Genomic DNA, 23,585 nt, shown 5'->3' on the forward strand with positions numbered 1-23,585 from the left:
AGTGTAATATCAGCTCGCTTGCGCTGTGTCAATATTTTAGGCGTGCCCTTGAAAACAAGCTCAAAAGTGACAATTTCATGCAGCACATATCGGGAGATTTAAGACCAATGAAAAGCCGGTCTTTGCGGTAACGCGGTTGGTAATGGCAAGGATTTTGTGAGCGGAAGCGCAACCTGTGACCCTTATACTCATGGAAGAAGAGAGGATATGTTTTCTCTTTTGGTTTCATTTGATTAAAAACTGTGCATAATCCTCCCTTCCTCTCAATGAAGGCAGTTGTTTTCTCCTGCCAAATGCGTTCACCAAGTAGCCAAGCCTAACAATAAAGGGTTTGGCTAGTGAGACCGCTTTGAAATAAATCTTAACCAACAAAGCTTAATAAAAAATGTAAGTTTGGGAGCAGAAAAAGAGTAAGTGGACTTCCCCTTTTTATGTATGTATGTATGTATGTATGTATGTATGTGTATATATATATATATATATATATATATATATATATATATATATATATATATATATATATATATATATATATATATATTTACGCACGTCCAAAACGGGAGCTGGCTAAAATAACTTAGGCCTACACAATACACACATATATATATGTGTATGTATGTGTGTAAAAACCCCTCCACGCATGCTACTTGTGTCCATATGCCCATCATGAAACGAGAGATGAGATGATGCTTGTGACCCTTTAGAAGTTATTTTCCTGTAACAATTGCCTGTTTTCCGTTTCATATGATTACAAACCAAGCCATCCTGTAGGCTACCCTTAAAGGGAAACACCACATTTTTTCCAACTTCATATTCATCATCACCCCAACATCAACATGTGAAAATGGTGAGTTCCTATGTTTTGTTGTAAAAAAACGATAGAGGAAGATAAGTGTTCCTTTAACCTAGGCCTATATACTGTCGCTATAACGAAGGCTGGTTCCTGTCCGTTTTTTTTTATGATATCATGCTTCTGACCCCAAGCTATTTAGAACTAAAGTTGTTAAAAAAAAAAAACCTGATTGCTTGTTTTAACGTTTCATTTAATAAAAATAAAACATTTTAAAATGTTTCACCACGCTTTACGATGAGAACGTTCATCTCGCATGCAATGGAATTTAGGAGCGTCTGCTATTTCTGGAGACTTGTGAATGCGATCTGTAAGATGGTTCCATTATGTTTAGAAAACATATTTGGGAGTAGTATAATGGTGAGTGGACATTCTCTTTATATTGGATCTTTGTCCAGCGTCTATGCTGTAATATTATATGCCCACAGGGAGTAATTATGGTGCCTAACTGTATTTAGACATAGCCTACTTCAAACAACTTTTTCTTCAGATTAGAATTTGATTAGAATGATTCCCTCTTTTTAGGCCTCATCAATAGTGAATTATATCTTGCTTATTGACAACGTTTGGCATGTCCATGGCGCAGCCATAATGACATTTACAGTAGGCCTAGCCCCTATATCAGTGTGAATGCTATGTTTAATAATATTTCCATATTGAACAAATGCAATTACATAGAGCAATGTGGACTGCCAACATGTTCAGTATATTTAGCAAAGATGGGTAGGCCTACATTTTAGTTATTTTGTTTCTGTAGGCTATTTAACAAACTAGGCTATAGCGGACTAACATTCAAATTGGTGTTGATGACAACGCAAAACATAAAAGACTGTAAAGCAACCACATATTTAGCCATGGAGCATGTTCTGATTGGCCAGACAGGTGCCAAAATCCAGCCCTTTTGTGCCACCACCAGCTACTGTACCCATAATTCCTGCAGTGAAAATGTCTCGTTATGATTTTATTTTGTGACAGAGGATTAACTAGTGAAAAATCCTCTTCACTCTCAATTCTCTTTTACATGACTGACTGTGTGACTATCCTCCATGCCATTTAAAACTAAGCTGTGTTGGTAATGATTGAGATAATGTAATGCTTAACTTGGCGTTCACGTTACGTCCTCAGATCTCAGGTTAGGATTCTGGCCTGTCATGTTAAGCCTACCACAGTCACATCCGAATTAAAATCCCCCATATCTTCCTGCAACGACTCGAGCCCTATAATCCCAACCACAGACCCCTGACCTGGGGTGCTAACGTGATACTTTGTTTCTCTCAAAAACCCGGAAGCACGCCCACGCAACTCATAGCACGTGCTTCATTTGATTAATTAGTTTGTTAGAGCACAGATGTTACTCACTTGTGCCTGAGAGGCTGGGTTGTCGAGCGTTTACATGCCAAGTTTGCTTCCAGGATACTCACCCCCAGATAAACTATATACTGGTACTGTACAGTCTCTCACATGGTCAGAATGTATGTATGTGATTGCTTTATCCCATATTAGCAACAAGCAATGTTGTACATGTCCCTTTATTTACTGAGGGTCCTGGATTAGAGCCCCATTTGACTGGCAGTCCTATATAATAAACACACATTGGAGGAAACCAGCTCCAGTTTAAGTGTGGCCTTGTCTTCTCATTGTCCTTCCACCAAGCTATTTCATTTAATTGGTTTCACACAGTGGTCATACAAACCAGTCTGGAAACTACAGACTAGACAAGAGCCTATCAACAACAAATTCCTACATTACTTAGTTGGTTCTCTTGGACAAAGAAATACTGCACAAGGCGATTACATCTAGATTCCTACTGTGCCAGGAGCCTTGCCTTCAAAAAGCCAATCTTTTTGGTTTTTAAACAAGAATGGTCTTGTAATATTGGGAATCAGCCACGGGCTGAGGCACTGAGCTCCTCTCTGCCATCTTTGTTTGTCTAAGCAAAGTAGATTCATACAGCATGCACACTCTCACACAACTGGTGTCTATATTCTGTAGTCTTTGGCCAAGAGTTTGGTGTGCATGGAGTGTTTCTGGCCACTGCCTGGAGGTCTCCAGAAGCGGTATTCCAGCGTTCATGCGATCTGGGCCTTCTTCTTCCTACCCCCACTCTCCAGTCTACCTCTCTGCACTGATCTTATAGCGCAGCACAAAGTATGCGAGGAGGCGGAGGCTCACAAAGAACATGCCGAGCACTATGAAGTCAAGGTACAGTTTGGCATCTTCCACATCAAGCTCTTTCAAGATGGCCTCCGACTTCTGGAAGTGGCATGTTTCATCCTTGTTGCAGTGGAGGTCCTCCCGGTCCAGGCCATAGATGGAGAGGATGACACCTTCAAAGCCATACCTACAAAATAATAGGAACTGCTTTATGGTGCTATTAAAGAGGATGAAGAGTAGTGGGGTAAGTTGAGCCATTTTTTACATTCAGCATCATTACGTCAATGGAAATACACTGAACAAAAATATAAATGCAACGTGTAAAGTGTTGGTCCCATGTTTCATGAGCTTTAAATAAAAGATCCCAGAAATGTTCCCTATGCACAAAAAGCTCATTTCTCTAAAATGTTGTGCACAAATGTATTAAGATAATCCATCAACCTGAATGGTGTGGCATATCAAGAAGCTGATTTAAACAGCATGATCATTACACAGGTGCACTTTGTGCCTGGGACTATAAAAGACCACTCTAAAATGTGCGGTTTTGTCACACAACAATGCCACATATGTCTCAAGTTGAGGGAGCGTGCAATTGGCATGCTGACTGCGGAAATGTCCACCAGAGCTGTTGCTAGATAATTTAAAATACATTTCTGTACCATAAGTTGCCTCCAATTTCATTTTAGAGAATTTGACAGTATGTCCAACTGGCCTCACAACAGCAGACCATGTGTACGGCGTTGTGTGGGCCGAGCGGTTTGCTGATGCCAACGTTGTGAACAGAGTGCCCCATGGTGGCAGTGGGGTTATGGTACTGTATGGGCAGACATAAGCTACGGACAACAAACACAATGGCAATTTGAATGCACAGAAATACCGTGACGTGATCCTGAGGCCCATTGTGAGGCCCATTTTTTTTTTAAAGGTATCTGTGACCAACAGTCACGTGAAATCCATAGATTAGGACCTAATGAATACATTTTAATTGACTGATTTCCTCATATGAACTGTAACTCAGTAAAATCTTTGAAATTGTTGCATGTTGCGTGTTTATATTTTTTGTTCAGTATATATATAACTCTTTCTAAGAAAGATATCTACATATATTTCAGGATGTTGTGTATCCCTGGAAATATCAGAATTCATGTAAACATAACAGTTTTGAAAACATAGCTTGTCCAAAAAAGGTGGTCACTTGGCACAACTTACCCCTGGTATGGGGTAAGTTAAGCATAGGGTGGGCCTCCCGAGTGTCGCAGCGGTCTAAGGCACTGCATCGCATGCAAGCTACCGATTCAGGTTCGATCCCGGGCTGTGTTGTAGCCATCCGCGACCGGGAGACCCATGAGGAAGCGCACAATTGGCCCAGTGCCGTCCGCGTTAGGTTAGGGTTTAGCCAGCTGGGATGTCCTTGTCCCATTGCGCTCTAGCGACTCCTTGTGGCGGCCGGGCGCATGCAAGCTGACTCCGGTCGCCAGCTGTACGGTGTTTCCTCTGACACATTGGGGCGGCTGGCTTTCGGGTTAAGCGAGCAGTATGTCAAGAAGCAGTGCCTTTTGGCGGGGTCGTGTTTTGGAGGACGCATGGCTCTCGACCTTGCCTCTCCCGAGTCCGTATGAGAGTTGCAGCGATGGGACAAGTATATAACTACCAATTTGGATATCACAAAATTGGGGAGAAAGGGGCTAAAACGTTTTTAAGTTGTGCATAGGGTCAGGGTAAGTTGAGCCGCCTTGTGGTAAGTGGGTGATGGTGTCCTATGGGTGAGGGTGCTGGTAGGTCAAAGTTGAATTCATGGAATGGGGGTGTGGTATACTGTATATCTTAAATGTATGCCTACATTCAGATATACAGTGGATTTCTCTGTTCCCTTCCATTTCTTGACCAGTTGTCTGAGAAAGGGATGTTGCTTCTATGTGCCAATTTTGTAGGCAAGTTGTCTGAGGCTACTAAGGCTACTAAGCCCATGAAACTGGTTCACGAGATTCTTGATATGTTTAGCAAGCTCAGACTCCATGTCATCCGATAAGACCTTGTGTGCCTCTGCTCCTCTATCATAGCTTCTCTTTCGCACAGATGCATGTCCGTTTTTTTGTGGTTTCTTTTCAATGTATCGCTTCAGTGTCATTAAGTCTATTTTTTTTTCATCCCTTGCTGCTGCTTGAGCGGACTTCACTTTTCTCACTTCCTTGGCTGCTCTGTCAAGAACCTCAATGGGGACTAGACCCCGGCTTGTTTTACATTTGTATACACGGCGCATGATGATGTCTGCTCTGTAACAATAAAAATGCACTCTTGAATTCATATGCATGACACACTATGCATATTATGCGTTAAACTGACATTTTGACTATATTAGCCCACACAGTTACAAGGATGCACTTTCATGCTAGGTTTAGGACCTCATATTGTAGCTTAGAGACCTCAACTGATGTATAAAACAATGTACTTTGGTTTAGATACAAGCATCATGAAATCTATAACACAAATTCATTTGACTTTGTGAAAATCTGTTTTTTTGGACATAACTTGCTTATCACTTTTTCCATATGGTTTCTTCTGTCACAGACTTCATGAAATAATTACCACTTCTTAAATATTTGGTCACATGATTCATTTTGTGTATGGTTTCCTAGAAACAAGGGGTGGCTCAATTAACCCTTTGGCTCAACATACCCCACTTTCCCCTACTGTTCAAGTGCTGAATACATGCCACTTTCTCAGTATTAGGGGCAGGTCACATGCTCTGGAAAAAGTATCTGAAAAACGATTTACCTGACATATGAAATGTATGACATCCACTGAAGATACCACGGAATTGTGTCGAAACTGACGAAGAAGCCAGAGAAAAGCAGTACGGGTATGGCAGTCACCGGACCTACAAACGTGGCAACCTGAGACATGGACAAGTGCAACATCAGAGGCAGGACGTGACTGACTGTAACCATGTTACATATACATACTGCAGTTTATACTGTCTGCTTAGAATACAATTGGGTACCACTCTGAGAAACATATAATTATATTCATATACTACAGGTGGGTACCGTGTAAATACAATGTGGTTGGTGTGATTGTGCCAGGAAATACAGTTAAAAATATGTATAAATATTTGTTTAATTTTAAAAAGTTGTATTTACAGATACAAGTTATACATTTAGATGGGGGACAGAAGAGAGGAATACAGCAGAGAGAGTGAAAGGTGGAACAGGGGATTGAATCGCTGCCTCTAGGGGCATATGTGGTACGGGGCGGCACTACCCTTGGACCAGCCCCAAGCACCATTTATTTTTTATTTTTATGAGCAAATAATATCAATACTCAGTCGTAATTCGCTAATAATATCAATACTCAGCTGTAATTAGCTAATAATATCAATACTCAGCCGGAATGGTCACAATAGAGTTTATTTGCAAATCTTAAGCGGCAAACAATAGGTGTAGCAGTTATTATTGCGTGTTAGTATTGAGTGAATGGAGGACGTACCTGTAGCGAGGTGGAAGCCGCTCCTATCAGCAGGCCCAGAGACTGAGCCACAAGAGAGGTGAGGACTCCCAGGGCCAAGAAAAGTATGAAACGCACAGCGTCAGGCGGCTGGGACGTCATCCAGTAGACGATGCTGCAGTAGGCGACTGGGAACACTATCTGTGAAGCAAAATAAGACAAATACTTGATTGTCCGTTTGTGGACACATACATTTGTCCTGTCAGCTTTTCTTGCATGCACACGCACGTACGGTTCCACACAAGCCCAATCACACATTGACAGATTGTAAGGATAGTGTCAGTGCAGCACCCCAGGGTCGTGTAGGTGGTTAAGTGCCTTGCTGAAGGGCTGTTGTTATCTAAGATTGTGATACGGCCACCTTACGTTCCACATGTTCAGCCAACAATATCTCACCATGGAAAACACATTGAGTATCAATAAAACATCAAACTAAAACACTTTTCTTCATGTGGAGAATGAAGGCCAAGCTATTTGTTCTTTGAAATAATCATTTTGAATTGTTGAAAAAAGCCAAATTAGATGCAATACAATACAAATTCAATACAATAAATGAAAACATGCAGTAAACCTTTGTCACTTTTAATTTAGAGCACAGGGCGATGTCTGGTGACGCGTAAAGCCTCCTTATGTAATGTTATTGTGGGATTTGTCCAAATCTGACGGACAGAATTGCTTTGATGCTAAAGCCACTTTGAGCTCCCATAACAGGTTTCTTCGGTTACAATCAATACCTTTTCTCTTTTCAGTGAATAATAGAATCATAATGTTTTTTTGTTTTTTTCTCTTGTTTTTTACGTTTTGATGAAATACCATCTTACACATTTTTTGGGACACAAAACTACTAAAAATGACCCTCCAGAGTTCTATGTGATATTTGTAATTACCTGGAAGGGGAGGTCTGCCATAGTCTTGGCCAGATAGTAAGCCTTCAGACTGTACCAGTAGTTCAAGTGCTCTCTTAGGAAAACTCCCATCTCTAAAGGGACTGCATTAGAGACAGAGAAAACAGCGCCATAGTAATCTCATTTAGGTAATCAGAGCCAAGGTAAATCTCAGCACAGTCTACTCCTAACATACTGTATGCAATGGCTTACGACTATTGTAAATTCATGCACTAAATCAATGCACGCAGATGCCTGTCAGTAAGAAGAGCAGAGAATTCTCACAGGTAAGAACAGTAGGCATTAGAGCAGCAAACATGAGGAAGAGCATGGAGAAGAAGAGGAAGCCAGAGTTGCTGAGCACTTTCTTGGCGTCGTTGCCGATGCCCAGGTAGAGCAGGCCAATCAGAATCCCAATTCCAATGTGAGAGGAGATTCTTAGGTGAGTCAGCACCTGTAGGACCAGAACAGGAGAAGAGAAAAAATGTAGTGTTTATATTTTCCTATCCATTGTGCTTCTGCATCTGCATTGCTTGCTCTTTGGGGTTTTATGCTGGGTATATGTAAAGCACATTGTGACAACTGCTGATGTAAAAATACATTTGGCTTTATAAAATACATTTGTTTCAGAGGAAGAGGAAGGAGGGCAGAGAGGAGGAGGGAAAATGGAATGGTTATGCAAAGTATGGTATGAATAGATCTATTTTTTGTTTGTGTTATGACATCCCAATTTGTTGAACTCAGTTTTTTCCTCTTATCCTTTTCATATGCTTTTGAATCTTATTAAAGTGTTTTGGGTTCATTACATGACATTTGGCTATTTTAAAAAGGAAGCTGTTGCAGTATAAAAATGAAACAGTAGGTGGCAGTCTGTCTTACCGTATCTCTAATAATGCTTTGAAACGTCCTTTTGAACAGGATGCAGAACTGAGTCAGACAACTGGCTGAGAAACTGTGGCAGCCCTCACTGGAAGAGGAGTCCTGAAAGGATTGGAGAGCGACAGAGAGAGAAAAACAGAGACTGAACAACCTGAAGTGCTAAGACTTCTCAACATAAATCCTGAAACATTGAAATGAAATACTTTGACTCTGAAAAGAGAACTTCCGTGAGATTCTTCATTTCAACCCATTGAGAGCTGTAGTAATACACTAATCCCCCCTTTACCTCCTCAGAAGATTTGTGCCACAGGAAGGGGTTGAGGGGTCCATCGTTCATGTCTGTCTTGTAGACCTGCTCACATTTCCCCTCCTGCACGGCCTTCACCAGACGAGCCGTCTGATCTCCGTACTCCCCAGACGCCACCTCCATCACTGGGATCAAATGGAGAGAGAGGTACGAATGTCACAAAAAGCCCAGGGATTATTGCATGAGGAACCATCTGTAAAAGCTATTCTGAGAAAATGTATTTTCAGTTGAACTAATAGAAAGAATAGTTTCTAGAACGCTTTATACCAAAGTATACTAAAATAACTTCCTGGGACAGTTATTCTAAGAAAATAAGGCAGATTCCTGAATACACTGATATGCATGTGTAAATAAGGTTATTATAACAATGATGACAACACATTTTACTTGTTTCTCATTAAACTGGTAAGAGTTTCTCACCAAAGTCTGCAGGGTTGTGGTACGTTGGGCAGTTGAGCCCCAGCTCTCTAAGATAGGGGACCAGGTTAGGTACATTCCCTCTGTAGATACACTGGCCCTGACTAAGGACATACAGCTAGGGAGGGAAACACAGGGGCACGAAGCAATCAGGATACAGTACATTAATTTAGCAGACCATTCATTTAGTTATCAAAGTAGCATTGGAATCATTGACATTAGGGGCAAAGCAACAAGTAAAGACGACCCTGTAGTTCCTCTCTTTTAGGTTAGTCACACTAGGTACTGTATATACCAAGCACACACAGTTTGTTTTTACTTTGTTAAACAACTACATTAGCCTGTTGATTTGTTTATTTGTATGGGGACCATGCATAAGTATTGTGCCACATGTCTAGCTAGCTACATATCTCATTTCCAACTGTGATCCTTTGGTATAATTGTGCCTTTCATAGATTCCCATGCATTAGGCTAGCCTGAGTCCCAGATCTCTTTATCCTGTCACGCCAATGACGTAGGAGTTGGTAAGTCAACTCAAACAGATCTGGAACTCAGGCTAACAGAAGGCCAGGTTGGAGGCTGACCTTGTTGAAGAGCTCAAAGAGCTTGGCGCTGGGCTGGTGGATGGTGCAGATGACGGTGCGGCCACCTTGGGCTAGGGCCTTCAGCAGAGACAACACCTGGAAGCAGGAGGAACTGTCCAGGCCACTGCAAAACAGGGTATAGCGGCCAGGGTTCGCATATAGGGGACAATGTCAAAGCAAAGAATAGATTTGCTTTTGCACACCTAAAGTAACATCTTAGATCATCAGCACAGAGGAGAAGCAAACTAGTGATGTGAACTGGTAGAAGGACTCCAGCACATTGCTTAAACTTGCACTATATGACAAAGAAACAAACACTAACGTTAGCTACTGAAGTTAACATGATGTGTTTTTTCTGCACACATGTTGTTGTATCTGATCTAATGGCCTATCACTGGACACTGATATGAATCATGTCAGTGATTTTGACCAGGTGAGAAGACTCTTTGGATTGAGTGTGTATCACAGTGCAGTTAAGCAGTCAGAGGTGACTGAGAGACAGAATTGGGCATCAGGAGTAAATCCCCTTAAGAGATGCTACACGCTGCTGCTCTCAAAAACTATGACATCATTCCAGTTTTAGACCAGGGTCAATTCAAATTGAAGTCAGTCAATTCAGGCAGGAATGTGAACATTTTGAAATAAATAGTTTCTTCTTTTTGATTTATTGAGAAGTCATTGAAAATAAAATATTTTCTCAAACATTGAATTGGAATTTCAGTTTACTACATGAATTGGCTGGCAATTCAAATGAACCCAAATCCTGTTTCAGACACATCTCTATCTCTAATAACAGTGGACAATGGACCCTAAAAACGACATTGAGCCTTAAATAACAAGAGCACTTGAGAACGTTTATGGTAAGGTTAGCAAATGTGGTAGCTCTACAGTACTCTACTGTTTATTGATTGTATTTGTCAGGGAATTTCCATCTGCCCTATCTCAGTCCCATATGTTGTCAGTTTGACTTTAGAAGATACCCTTTCAGATGCTTGGAATATTTACAGTGCCTATAGAAAATCTACAACCCCCTTTGGATTTCTTTACATTTTGTTGTGTTACAAAGTGGGATTAAAATGGATTCAACCCCCTAGAGTCGATAAAAATCCATCAGATTAAGCTAGAGTTATCTTTTTTTTGCTGCATTCGATGTGTCTCAATCCACCGTAATGTCGCACTTGCGGTTAAAGGTGACAGAGCTAGAGCAGTGTTTGTCAGACCATGAGACATCCCGAAAATCGGTCTTCTCACAAAATCTTAAGTATTATGACGCCTCTTTGGAAAGATGAGACTCTCACGAACACGCACATGATGGTTGTTGCTCTAGGACGTTGAAAAAATGTATTGGAAGTACAGTGCATTCGGAAAGTATTCAGACCCCTTGACTTTTTCCACATTTTGTTACGTTACAGCCTTATTCTAAAATGGATTAAATAAAAAAATTGAAATACCTCATTTACATAAGTATTCAGACCCTTTGTTATGAGACTCGAAATTGAGCTCAGGTGCATCCTGTTTCCATTGATCATCCTTGAGATGTTTCTACAACTTGATTCAATTGATTGGACATGATTTGGAAAGGCACACACCTGTCTATATAAGATCCCACAGTTGATAGTGCATGTCAGAGCAAAAACCAAGCCATGAGGTTGAAGGAATTGTCCATAGAGTTCTGAGACAGGATTGTGTCGAAGCACAGATCTGGGGAAGGTTACCAAAATAATTCTGCAGCATTGTAGGTCCCCAAGAACATAGTGGCCTCCATCATACCTCAAGGGGTCTTAAAATTCCAAATGAAATAGCGAAAGTATCCTTGGTATGACCTTCTTAAAACAATTCCATATAGTTTAGTAGAACCCTTCCCCCATCCCCCGGCTTAGACAAGGCTTAGAATGGGTGCATTGTCTTTTCTTTTTTATCAACGATCTACACAAAATACTCTAATGTCTTCTTGGGTAAGTCTCATAAGAGCTTTACACACCTGTATTGTGCAATATTTGCCCATTACACTTTTCAAAATTCTTCAAGCTTTGTCAGTGTGTTGGGGATCATGGCTAGACAGCAATTTTCAAGTCTTGCCATAGATTTCTAAGCATATTTAAGTAAAAACTGTAACTTGGCCACTCAGGAACATTCATCATCTTCCTGGTAAGCAACTCCAGTGTAGATTTTGCTTTGTGTTGTAGGTTATTGTCCTGCTGAAAGGTGAAATCCTCTCTCAGTGTCTGGTGTAAAGCAGACTGAAGCAGGTTTTCCTCTAGGATTTTGCCTGTGCTTAGCTCCATCCAGTTTATTTTCCTCCTGAGAAACTCCCCCAGTCTTTGCCAATGTCAAGCATACCCACACCATGTTGCAGCCACCACCATGCTGGAAAATAAAGAGGCAGCTACTCAGTGATGTGTTGTGATGGCCCCAAACATAAGGCTTTGCATTTAGACCAACAAATGTATTCCTTGGAAATAATACTTTAGTGCCTTTTTGCATACATATGCATGTTTTGGAATATTTTTATTCTGTATATTTGTATTCTTCTTTTCACTCTGTCATTTATGTCATTATTGTAGAATCAGTACAATGTTGTTGTTTTTTAAATTATTTAACCTTTATTTCACTAGGCAAGTCAGTTAAGAACACATTCTTATTTACAATGACGGCCTAGGAACAGTGGGTTAACTGCCTTGTTCAGGGACAGAACAACAGATGTTTACCTTGTCAGCTCGGGGATTCGAGCTAGCAACTGTTCGGTTACTGGCCCAACACTCTAACCACTAGGCTACCTGCCGATCCATCCTCAGTTTTCTTCTATCACAGCCATTGAACTCTGTAGCTGTTTTAAAATCACCAATGGCCTCATGGTGACATCCCTAAGCAGTTTCCTTCCTGTCCTGCAGCTCAGTTCAGAAGGATAACTGCATCTATGATGTGTCTGGGTGGTTTAACACCAACCACAACATAATTATTAACTTGACCATGCTTAAAGATACAGTATATTCAATGTCTGATTTGTTATTGTTACCCATTGTCACGACTACTGCCGAGGGTAGTTCCTCTCCCTGTTCGGGTGGCGCTCGGCGGTCGTCGTCACAGGCCTACTAGCTGCCATCGATCCCCATTTTAGTTTTTCTGTTAGTCATGTCTTTATTAGTTGCACCTGTGTTCTGTTAGTTAATTAGTGATATTATTTAAGCCCGCCTCTCCACCTGTTCTGTGTGCGGGTTTGTTACGTGTTTTCACTGTGTTCGTGTTGTGTTTTGTGTTGGACTTTGGATTTGTTACGCCCTGTTGTGTTTGGGCATTTTTTCCTCTTTTGTGGTACTTATTAAATATATATATTGTACCAAACATTTTTCTGCCTCTGCGCCTGACTCCACACCCACGACGTCCAAGCGTTACACCCATCTACCAATCACAGCCCTTCTTTATGAGGCTTTCGAAAAGCTCCCTGGTCTTTGTAGATGAATCTGTGCTTGAAATGCAATACTTGACTGAGGGACCTCAAATCAAATGTTATTGGTCACCTACACATGGTTAGCAGATGTTAATGCGAGTGTAGTGAAATGCTTGTGCTTCTAGTTCTGACCATGCAGTAATATCTAACAAGTAATCTAACAATTTCACAACAACTACCTTATACAAACAAGTGTAAAGGAATGAATAAGAATATGAGAACGCAAAGCGAGGCAGCCATCTCTGTCGGCGCCAGACCTTACAGATGTTGTATGTATGGGGGACAGACAAAGGGGTAGTCAGAATAATTTTTTACTTCTAAACTAATTTAGGACATTTTTTTGTTATGGAATTGTTATTGAATTTTTATCAATTTAAAAAATGCAGAATTTTCTTTTCACTTTGACATTATGGAATATTTTGTGTAGAGCAATGACAAAATTGTGTGTGTGAGCTTCAGGAGTAGGCTAATCCCTACAGATGGTACAAATGTAAACCAAAGGGAGACAAATGGCTGCTTTTTTGGTCATTAAGGACTTTGGGACTCATTTGTGTCCCCTGGTGAGACTCAAGTCTTTCCTAACCAGAAGCCAACTGGGAGAGATGATATATAGGTTACTACACACTATACAGTGTGCTTAGACAGTGGCACGTTATAATCCATTGTCACGTCAGGACTTGCCACTGACACACATGCATGTGTTCTATACGATGTGCAATGGGAGCTTCTGACCTGGTGGGTTCGTCAAAAAACATGACGGGAGGGTTGTTGACAAGCTCCAGGGCGATGGCCAGCCTTTTCCTCTGCCCCCCTGATAGATGTGACGTTCGGGTTTTCGCACATTCAAGCAGGCCCAGGGCCGTCAGGATCTCCCTCACCTAAAAACAAACACAGGAGGATTACAAACACCTATAACCACATCCCTCCCTCTCGGCAACGTGACGTATAAGTCTACATTAATCACAGATCTAGGGTCAATGCTAACTAAAGTTAGCGCAATGACTGGGAGTCTATAGGTAACTACTAGCATGCTAGCAGATACCCAGAGACTGCTAGTCATTGTGCTAACGCGAGTTAGCATTGGCTAGTGAAACTACCTCTAACTTCCTTCATACTGGACACAGAGACATACAAATAGTATCCACTAGTTCATCTACCTCTGGGGATGTAGATAAAGGGCTTCATTGGCAAAATCCCGAAGTATCCTTTTAAGCATAATGGGGAGGAAATCATATCTGACCCTGCATCAGTGGTTAGTAGCAACATCTACACACACTCCTTCCCAGCCACCCTCATGATATCACTTTACATCCATTCCAGCCTGTTTAAAGCCAGTACTGACTGCACTAGTGGCAACACTCCAGGGCTGAAATAGTAACTGGTCCTAATTTCCAGTTCGAGGGTCAGGGAACATGTAGGAGATTAAGGTGAGGGAAGATTCTGAAGCCGTTCCCATGCAACTCTCTCACCATGTCTCTCTTGCCCTCATCCTTTTCCTGGAGCTTCAGATTAGCAGACACCTAGCAGAGAGAGAGTAAGATTTAGTTCACACTACGGCTGCGTCCCAAAGGCTGCGTCCCAAAGAAGAGAAACGACACCTACGTGCATAGAATCTTTCATGTCTCAGAAGCAACCATGTAGAGAGAAGAATATGTATCTTATCAATGTGAAGAAAGCCCCAGTTTAGAAGGGCACCATGTCACATATAAATGCATTATGTAGAACAGACATCATGTGGAATAATGAATTCTGACTGCTCTAATACATTGTATTTGGAGCTTTATAAACGTTTCACCAGTTTAACTCCACTCCAGACTTGACTGCCCTTGACCAGCACAAAAACACCCTGTGGCGTACTGCACTAGCTTCGAATAGTCCCTGCGATATGCAACTTTTCAGGGAAGTCAGGAACCAACGCACACAGTCAGTTAGGAAAGCAAAGGCTAGCTTTTTCAAACAGAAATTTGCATCCTGCAGCACTAATTCCAAAATGTTTTGGGACACTGTAAAGTCCATGGAGAATAAGAGTACCTCCTCCCAGCTGCCCACTGCACTGAGACTAGGAAACACTGTCACCACTGATAAATCCACGATAATTGAGAATTTCAATAAGCATTTCTCTGCGGCTGGCCATGCTTTCCACCTGGCTACTCCAACCCCGGCCAACAGCTCTGCACCCCCCACAGCAACAACTCATCCCCATATGTTTTTCTGCTCTTTTGCACACCAGTATTTCTACTTGCACATCCTCATCTGCACATATCACCCCAGTGTAAATTGCTAAATTGTAATTACTTCGCCACAATTGGCCTCTTTATTGCCTTACCTCCTTACTTCATTTGCACACACTGTATACAGAGTTTTCTATTGTGTTATTGACTGTACGATTGTTTATCCCATGAGTAACTCTGTGTTGTTGTTTGTGTCGCACTGCTTTGCTTTATCTTGGCCAGGTCGCAGTTGTAAATGAGAACTTGTTCTCAACTGGCCCACCTGGTTAAATAAAGGTGAAATAATTTTTTTTAAATGAACCTATGGTTTACTTCCAGAAGCAATCATTTCCATTGTGTATGCACTGCAATGTGTTTGATCTATTGACCTGCCCTCTGGCCAGGTCTCCTTTGTAAAAGAGGTCTTCTGACCTCAATGGGACTTCCTGGATAAATAAAGGTTAAATATATAATTTTTTTAATTACCATCATGGCTTCCTGTACTGTGAGGTGAGGCAGAAGCATGTCGTCCTGCATGATGTAGCACGAGACCTTCCTGAAAGAGCGCAGGTCACGAGGCTGCCCATTGATCAAGATCTCCCCCTTCATCCCTGTCTCTCTACAGAGGGCAAAGCCATACCTGGGTTACGCATTTGATTCATATGATAGAATTGATTTATTTCTGGGTTTAAAAGAGAAATGAACAATTGAAACAATAGAAAAGAGCTAAGACATTCATGTAAACATGAACAACACATATTTCCAAAGTTTAAAACAGTTTAAAGCATGAAAACATACACATACAATACAAATGGAATATATACAAAAATACATACAGTAATCATTCTCAAAAATGTATTTCATGACTTGGGTCATTGTTAAATGATTGCGAATTAACTTGGCGCTTGGCGTCACCCTGCGAGAGTCACAGCAAGGTAACAGCAAGCTGCAGCAAGGCTTTATGTAATGACAACTTTTTAATGCCCAGAACTGTAGGTGTGGCGTGATTCTTGTTAGTAGAAGTTAATCGTCTATCAGTTTCCTTGTACACCTCTTGGTTGTTAAGTGTCGGGCCTGTGGCTCACCTGTAGCCGGCCAGAATATTCATCAGGGTAGATTTCCCAGCTCCTGAGGGACCCATGATGGCCACCAGGCCGCAGCTGGTGAATTTCCCAGAGATCCCTTTCAGCAGGGTCTTGTAACCTAAGAGCCGGGTACAAAAGAAAGCAGAACCATATAAAACCCTCCATCAGCCTCACAATGGCACTTCAGGCTTTAAGCTTCACACAGTATCTGCTTAAACCTGCTTAAATGTCCAAACCATGCATTCTCTCCTCCTCGGATAAAACCCTCTTTGTGTTTCGGGTTAAAAGGGGATATTTGGATTTTATTGTGTTTTCTGAGTGAATGCACCCATCTGGTTGGGTGTCTATTACATTTAAAATCTCCTCATGCTCACCTTTCAGACCCCAGAACAAGCTTGTATTAGCCGGGTTCCCACCCAAACATGCCCATGGTGTGATTCAAATCAACACACCCTGTTTTTTGGGGTGCTTATTGTGAAGCACTTTGAGCTGCATTCATTAAAATATGCTTTATAAATAAAGTTATTGTTGTACATTGTAGAATTCGTTCACATTTTAAAATGAGCCGTTTATCTATTCTGTTTGAACAGCACATTCGTGTAAACGGTGAACACACTGTTGTTCTAGCTCAGAACTAGCACACCCGATTCATGACCTTGATGATTTGGATCCGGTGTGTTAGAGCTGGGCTAGAACAGAAATGTGCAACCCAGGGTCCAAGGTCTCAGTACTAGAGTGTCTCACTGTCTCACTCTTAATCTATCGTATGTGATAACACTGTAAATAAAATGGAAATTAAATAATTGCCTAGCCATAAGCATGCAGAAAGCCAGTGAAATGGCCTATAGTAACCTGCTATTTATCTAATGGACACGGCCATCTGAACACTAATCCAGTTGATTGCAGTGGCTGCCAGTTTAATTGGATTTTCTGGTATAATCCTTCAGAGCGATACACAAATACCTCCAACCTTTTCTGTCCTCTTTTAATGGAACGTAGTTCCCTGCTAGGAGAGGATGCACTTTAGTAACCTCTCCCTTGTGAGGACACAGTGTGTAAGCCATGCACAGACAGTAATTGACTGGTTCAGGAAGGGCATGTTCATAACTTGTTCATTTCACGGATTTGTTTTTGGTGAGGGGGGTGAAGCATTGAGTGATGAAAGAAATGCACTAGGATGTGGATCGGGAAGAAGGAAAATAAATTGCTAAACAAAAAACACATCTTTGAGCTTGAAGTATGTTATATGTCTAGTTGGTGTTGAATCCCACTATAAATGGTAACTACATCCTTCAACAGACAAGTGAAACGTTATGCAAACCTTGTGACACTATACTCATGTGATGAGTAACCTTTTGTCTGAGACTAAAGCTAATGCCTAGTCTTTAGCTCAGGAGGCTAACATTGAATGAGTTGTGACAATTGTCAGCATGTTACAGCAAGAAAACTGAACAAACGTGAGAAAGAAATTCAAGTTCCATCAATTTATCCTAGTCTGAAAGGGAGAAAAACCTGAGCTGGAGGTAAACAAATCATCATGTATTTACAAAATCAATTCCATTCAATTATTTGAGTCCAAAGCATGACAACATGGAACGTCATAGTTGTCGGTGTCCATATATGCATTGTATTGGACAGAAATTGTATGCTTATGTAAGTCCCTCAGTGTCACGCCCTGACATATACAGTATAAGTTGTTATTTTCTATGGTAGATTGGGTTGACATTCAATTGGAGGGAGCTGGTCCTCGTTGCCTCTAATTGGAGGTCATATTTAGTAGGGGTGTTTCTGCATATTGTTTGTGGGTGACTATATTTTGAGTAGTGTGTTTTTTCCCTCTCTGCGTCACGGTTTGTTTTCTGGTTAGTTTAAGTATTTTTGTATTGCATCCCGTTTCACGGTTATAATAAATATGTGGAACGAAAACGCTGCATCTCGGTCTGCTCCTTATCACAGCCGTGACACTCAGAATCAAACAAACCTGGTAAAAATAAGGCAGGTAACCAAATTTGGCAAAGACTTGTATTACACCCAATCAGCACATGTAAACAATAGGATTAATCACAGTTCATTGGATTGGGTGCATTCACTGAAAGACCAATGTACTTGCCCTTTGGCAAAATAATGACAAAGTAGGCTACACAGAAAAGTCAAAATCACACTCTGCATAAAATCTGAGCTTTGGAAGAGGATAACAAGTATTTATTATCCATTTAATACGAGTTGAACAATTTGGGTAAATGGATTTTAGGGTTGGAATGAGTTGGCAGCTAAATAAGTGGATTGCACTTATCTTAATACCCTTTATGTTCAGATAAGTAAATGATCATATAAATGCAATAAAGTTGCATTGAGTGCTTTCCAACTGACCTGTATGGTCGAAAAATATATTTCAGATGTGTGTGGGGGAAATGAAAGATGGTCTAAAATGCATGTCCATCTGTATCAGTGAGCAGCTGCAAGAAGAGAGGAGGTAGTGAGGGAGCAAGAGAGGTGATCGAGAGGGAGGGAACGAGAGGGAGGGAGGGAGGATTGAGAAGGGGCTTAAAAGAGAAACCATGTGGTGGGCATAGTGACACCTGCTGTGGCTGTACTACCAGTATTTGTATTTGGGATGCTGAAGGATGACAGAGGAGGGCCTCCCCTCCCCTTCTATTCCTGCAAAAGACACTAATGCCTGGGCGGAGATCTAGAGCAGCCAAGGAGGATGAGCACCCGAGTGTCTCCCTCCGCTGTTCAACTTATAAGGCACAAACACCCAATGTTCACTCCGTGATTGTCGAAATTGGACTAGCCCGAGACTTAATGCCAAAAGAGTCATTCCACTAACTTAGAGCCATGATATTTCAAGAGCAAGAAACGGTCAGCCAGGATTTGATTAAAAGTCAATTAAACTTTTGGATTTCTTTTAATTGACCGTACAGCAATTGCTAAGTTAGGCCTACTCAATAAACACAATCTACAGTTCCTTTTTAGTTCTTTGCTTTTCCACAGCACTCCGAAGTGGTCTTTACCTTCGATAATGTAGAAAATGTTGTTTGTTACCAAAGGTATGTGTTAGTCATAACAAAACATTAAATGCATACATGTAGTAGCAGATCAAGATAGTTAGGACAAAAGTCAAAGTGACAGTAGGATGTAGAAGTGGGTCAACAAGTGTTCCTAAACAATGTGGCAAATTAACTGAACCGATTCTAGTTTAGCGTGGATGTTCCTGTGTAGTGGGGTAGTATTTATTATATGCATATTATATGTCAATGAAGATAATTGAGCAATATTACAGCAAGACTATTCTTGTCACGTCCTGACCATAGTAAGATGTTATTTTATATGGTAGAGTAGGTCAGGGCGTGACAGGGGGTGTTTTTCTATGTTTTGTATTTCTATGTTCATGTTCTAGTTTTGTATTTCTATGTTGGTTTTGTTTGGGATGATCTCCAATTAGAGGCAGCTGGTCCTCGTTGTCTCTAATTGGAGATCATACTTAAGTAGGGGTTTCTCCACCTGTGTTTTGTGGGTGATTATTTTTGAGTTGTGTCTGTGTTCATCTCTGCGTCACGGTTTGTTGTTTTTTTTCTATTCAGTGTATTTATGTATTGCATAGTTTCACAGTATAAATAAAAATGTGGAACGACACACACGCTGCACTTTGGTCCGCTCATTCCTACGACAGCCGTGACAGAATCACCCACCAACACAGGACCAAGCAGTGTACCCAGGAGGTAATGGCATCCTGGTCTTATGAGGAGATCAGGAGGAGTATATCCAGGGCTTGGGATAAAATAGTGGCAGGAGAAAAGAGCCTGCCAGGGAAGCAGGAGGAAGCAGTGAAGGAGGGACAGCTACAAACTCGGGAAGGAAGGCTACAGAAACCCCAATAAAAAAAAATTGGGGGGGGGGGGGCACATGGAGCAGTCGGCGGAGCCGAGGAGTGAACCAGAGCCAATCCGGGAGAAGAGGGAGAATTTGGAGTTGAGAGAAACGGGAGAGTTGTTGAGTTGGTGGAGGATGCGCGAGTTTTTCCCAAAGGAACATGTTGTCAGTTTGGTGCCACCTGAGTCAGCTCCCCGTACTCGTCCTGAGAAGTGTGTGGAAGTTTCAGAACAATTGATACCGGCTATACACACCAGGTCTCCAGTATGTCTCAACAGCCCGGTACGTCCTGTGCCTGCTCCTCGCGTTCGCCCTGAAATGCGTGTCACCAGTTTGGTGCCACCTGTACCGGCTCCATGCATCAGGCCTCCAGTGCGCATTCCCAGTCCAGATCTTCCGGCGACAGTTCCCAGTCCAGAGCTTCCGGCGACAGTTCCCAGCCCGGAACCTCCTGAGCCGGCCTGCAGCCCAGAACCTCCTGAGCCGGCCTGCAGCCCGGAACCTCCTGAGCCGGCCTGCAGCCCGGAACCCCCTGAGACGGCCTGCAGCCCGGAACCTCCAGCGATGATCTACAGTCCGGTTCCTCCGATGACGATCCACAGTCCGGTGGTACTGAAGCAGAGGGATCAGCGGGCGGAGCGGGGGTTACGCCCCGAACCGGAGCCGCCTCCTCTGTGGGAGGATCCGCTGGATGATAAGGTTCTGGGTACTGCACCAGAGCTGCCATAGACAAGTTACCCACCCACCCACCCAGCCCTCCCTTTTTTATTTTCTCTTTGTTTTTTTTGGGGGGGGGGGGGGGTTGTTGTTGTTTTGTCTAGGTGTGGTCGGAGTCCGCACCTTTGGGGGGGGGGGGGGGGGGGGTACTGTCACGTCCTGACCATAGTAAGATGTTATTTTCTATGGTAGAGTAGGTCAGGGCGTGACAGGGGGTGTTTTTCTATGTTTTGTATTTCTATGTTCTAGTTTTGTATTTCTGTTGGTTTTGTTTGGGATGATCTCCAATTAGAGGCAGCTGGTCCTTGTTGTCTCTAATTGGAGATCATACTTAAGTAGGGGTTTTTCCACCTGGGTTTTGTGGGTGAATATTTTTTAGTTGTGTCTGTGTTCATCTCTGCATCACGGTTTGTTGTTTTTTCTATTCAGTGTATTTATGAATTGCATAATTTCACAATATAAATAAAAATGTGGAACGACACACACGCTGCACTTTGGTCCGCTCATTCCTACGACAGCCGTGACAATTGTTGCATTAAAGATTATTATTATTATTTGACCCTGCTGGTCATCTATGAACATTTGAACATCTTGGCCATGTTCTGTTATAATCTCCACCCGGCACAGTCAGAAGAGGACTGGCCACCCCTCATAGCCTGGTTCCTCTCTAGGTTTCTTCCTAGGTTCTGTCCTATCTAGGGAGTTTTACCTAGCCACCGTGCTTCTACACCTGCATTGCTTGCTGTTTGGGGTTTTAGGCTGGGTTTCTGTACAGCACTTTGATATATCAGCTGATGTAAGAAGGGCTTTATAAATACATTTGATTGATTGATTGAAAATCTGAGTTGTTGACCAATCGTATTACAGTAAAGTTAACCACCAATCAGATATCAGACCTACAGGATGTTATCACAACAGAACCTCTGCTACCCTCTTTAAGGAATACCTAGGATAGGATAAAGTAATCCTTCTACCCCCCCCCCCCCCCTAAAACATTTAGATGCACTATTGTAAAGTGGTTGTTCCACTGGATATCATAAGGTGAATGCACCAATTTGTAAGTCGCTCTGGATAAGAGCATCTGCTAAATGACTTAAATGTAATGTAAATGTACCCAAAGGTGTGAGACAATGGAAGTTGGAGAGATAATGCAGCATGCCTAAGACAACACAAAGGAAATCCTTGCATACAGTGTAAATAGTCACTTCAGGGGCTGGACCACTGCAAATGCAGGCCCACAGTACATGTTGGTGCTGAGTGAGTTATTTTGATGCCAGACCAGTCATGGTTCTCTTCATATTTTACTTTAATCTGATCTGTTCCATGTTTCGTCTGATGAATGATTATATCTTGGGGTGTACTCATTAGTGCACACCATAGCTAAATGTTTTTCAATCCGTTTGGTTCCTAATGAACACACGCCTAAAAAACATCACTGCCGTTTTCCATCAATAGATGCGTGTTTCTTTTTCTGTTCTGTCAAATCTACCTAATTGAAAACATAAATGAAAACATTCCACGATTAAATATGTTATATTTCAGGATTTAAAATAGAAATGCCACTATAGTGGCATGCATTTTCTCCAATGCATTGCCTGACAGCAACGAAACAGTTCCAATACAGCAAAAAAGTAAACAGAGTTTTCCCATATATCATCCGGCCAGACTGTTACATACTGTCAGTTAGACTCCCACTGTGGCTGTTGAAAGAGTCTTTTTGCATGTGTTTTTGTTTTATGTAGCCCTCTAGTAGATCACCTCAGCTATATCTAGCACACGCCTCAGCTATGTGTAACAACGTCTGATACCTCTCGTGCAGGCTCCCACCCAAGAACATGCCTATCGCAGGGTAACAGTCTGTCAAAACTATAGACTGTAATTAAATGTTTTAGATCTGCTGCAAAGCACCACTGCTCCAAGCCAAACATAAATGAATAATGCACTTAAAGCCACATTCCTTAATTTTAGTACACTCTTAAAAGAGCAGTCCACAAAAAATAAAAAAATAAAAAAATAAAAAATGCATCATGTTACATTTTCACCTGTAGATATTGCTTGATTTCTATTATGCAGTGCCTTCGGAAATTCAGACCCCTCGACTTTTTCCACATTTTGTTACGTTACAGCCATACTCTAATATGGATTTAAAAAATAAAAATACTCAGCAATCTAAACAAAATACCCCATAATGACAAAGCAAAAACAGGTTTAGACATTTTTGCAAATGCATTAAAAATAAAAAACAGAAATAGCTTATCTACATAAGTATTCAGACCCTTTGCTATGAGACTCGAAATTGATCTCAGATGCATCCTGTTTCCATCGATCATCCTTGAGATGATTCTACAACTTGATTGGAGTCCACTTGTGCTAAATTAAATTGATTGGACATGATTTGGAAAGGCACACACCTGTCTATATAAGGTCCCACAGTTGACAGTGCATGTCAGAGCAAAAACCAAGCCATGAGGTCAAAGGAATTGTCCGTAGAACTCCAAGACACAACCCTGTCAAGGCACAGATCTGGGGAACGGTACCAAAACATTTCTCCAGCATTGAAGGTCCCCTAGAACACAGTGGCCTCCATCATTCTTAAATGGAAGAACTTTGGAACCACCAAGACTCTTTCTAGAGCTGGCCGCTCGGCCAAACTGAGCAATCGGTGGAGAAGGG

General features: G+C 41.7%; 1 protein-coding gene across 1 annotated transcript in view; it reads right to left on the minus strand.

The window, feature by feature from the left end:
* Window positions 1-541: 541 nt before the first annotated feature.
* abcg1 (ATP binding cassette subfamily G member 1) overlaps window positions 542-23,585 on the minus strand; it is a 33,537-nt gene continuing 10,493 nt past the window's right edge. Inside the window, exons 3-15 of the mRNA XM_014161979.3 lie at window positions 16,323-16,440; window positions 15,724-15,856; window positions 14,497-14,547; window positions 13,760-13,905; window positions 9,580-9,703; window positions 8,999-9,113; window positions 8,558-8,703; window positions 8,272-8,373; window positions 7,678-7,846; window positions 7,396-7,496; window positions 6,491-6,649; window positions 5,780-5,898; window positions 542-3,191 (exon numbers count right to left, since the gene is read on the minus strand). Of these exons, the coding sequence (XP_014017454.1) occupies window positions 2,963-3,191; window positions 5,780-5,898; window positions 6,491-6,649; window positions 7,396-7,496; window positions 7,678-7,846; window positions 8,272-8,373; window positions 8,558-8,703; window positions 8,999-9,113; window positions 9,580-9,703; window positions 13,760-13,905; window positions 14,497-14,547; window positions 15,724-15,856; window positions 16,323-16,440 (1,712 nt within the window). The 3' untranslated portion in view covers window positions 542-2,962. The remainder of the gene's footprint in view (window positions 3,192-5,779; window positions 5,899-6,490; window positions 6,650-7,395; window positions 7,497-7,677; window positions 7,847-8,271; window positions 8,374-8,557; window positions 8,704-8,998; window positions 9,114-9,579; window positions 9,704-13,759; window positions 13,906-14,496; window positions 14,548-15,723; window positions 15,857-16,322; window positions 16,441-23,585) is intronic.

This window comes from Salmo salar, chromosome 20, assembly GCF_965601325.2.
Source record: "Salmo salar chromosome 20, fSalSal1, whole genome shotgun sequence".
Taxonomy (NCBI): Eukaryota; Metazoa; Chordata; class Actinopteri; order Salmoniformes; family Salmonidae; genus Salmo; species Salmo salar.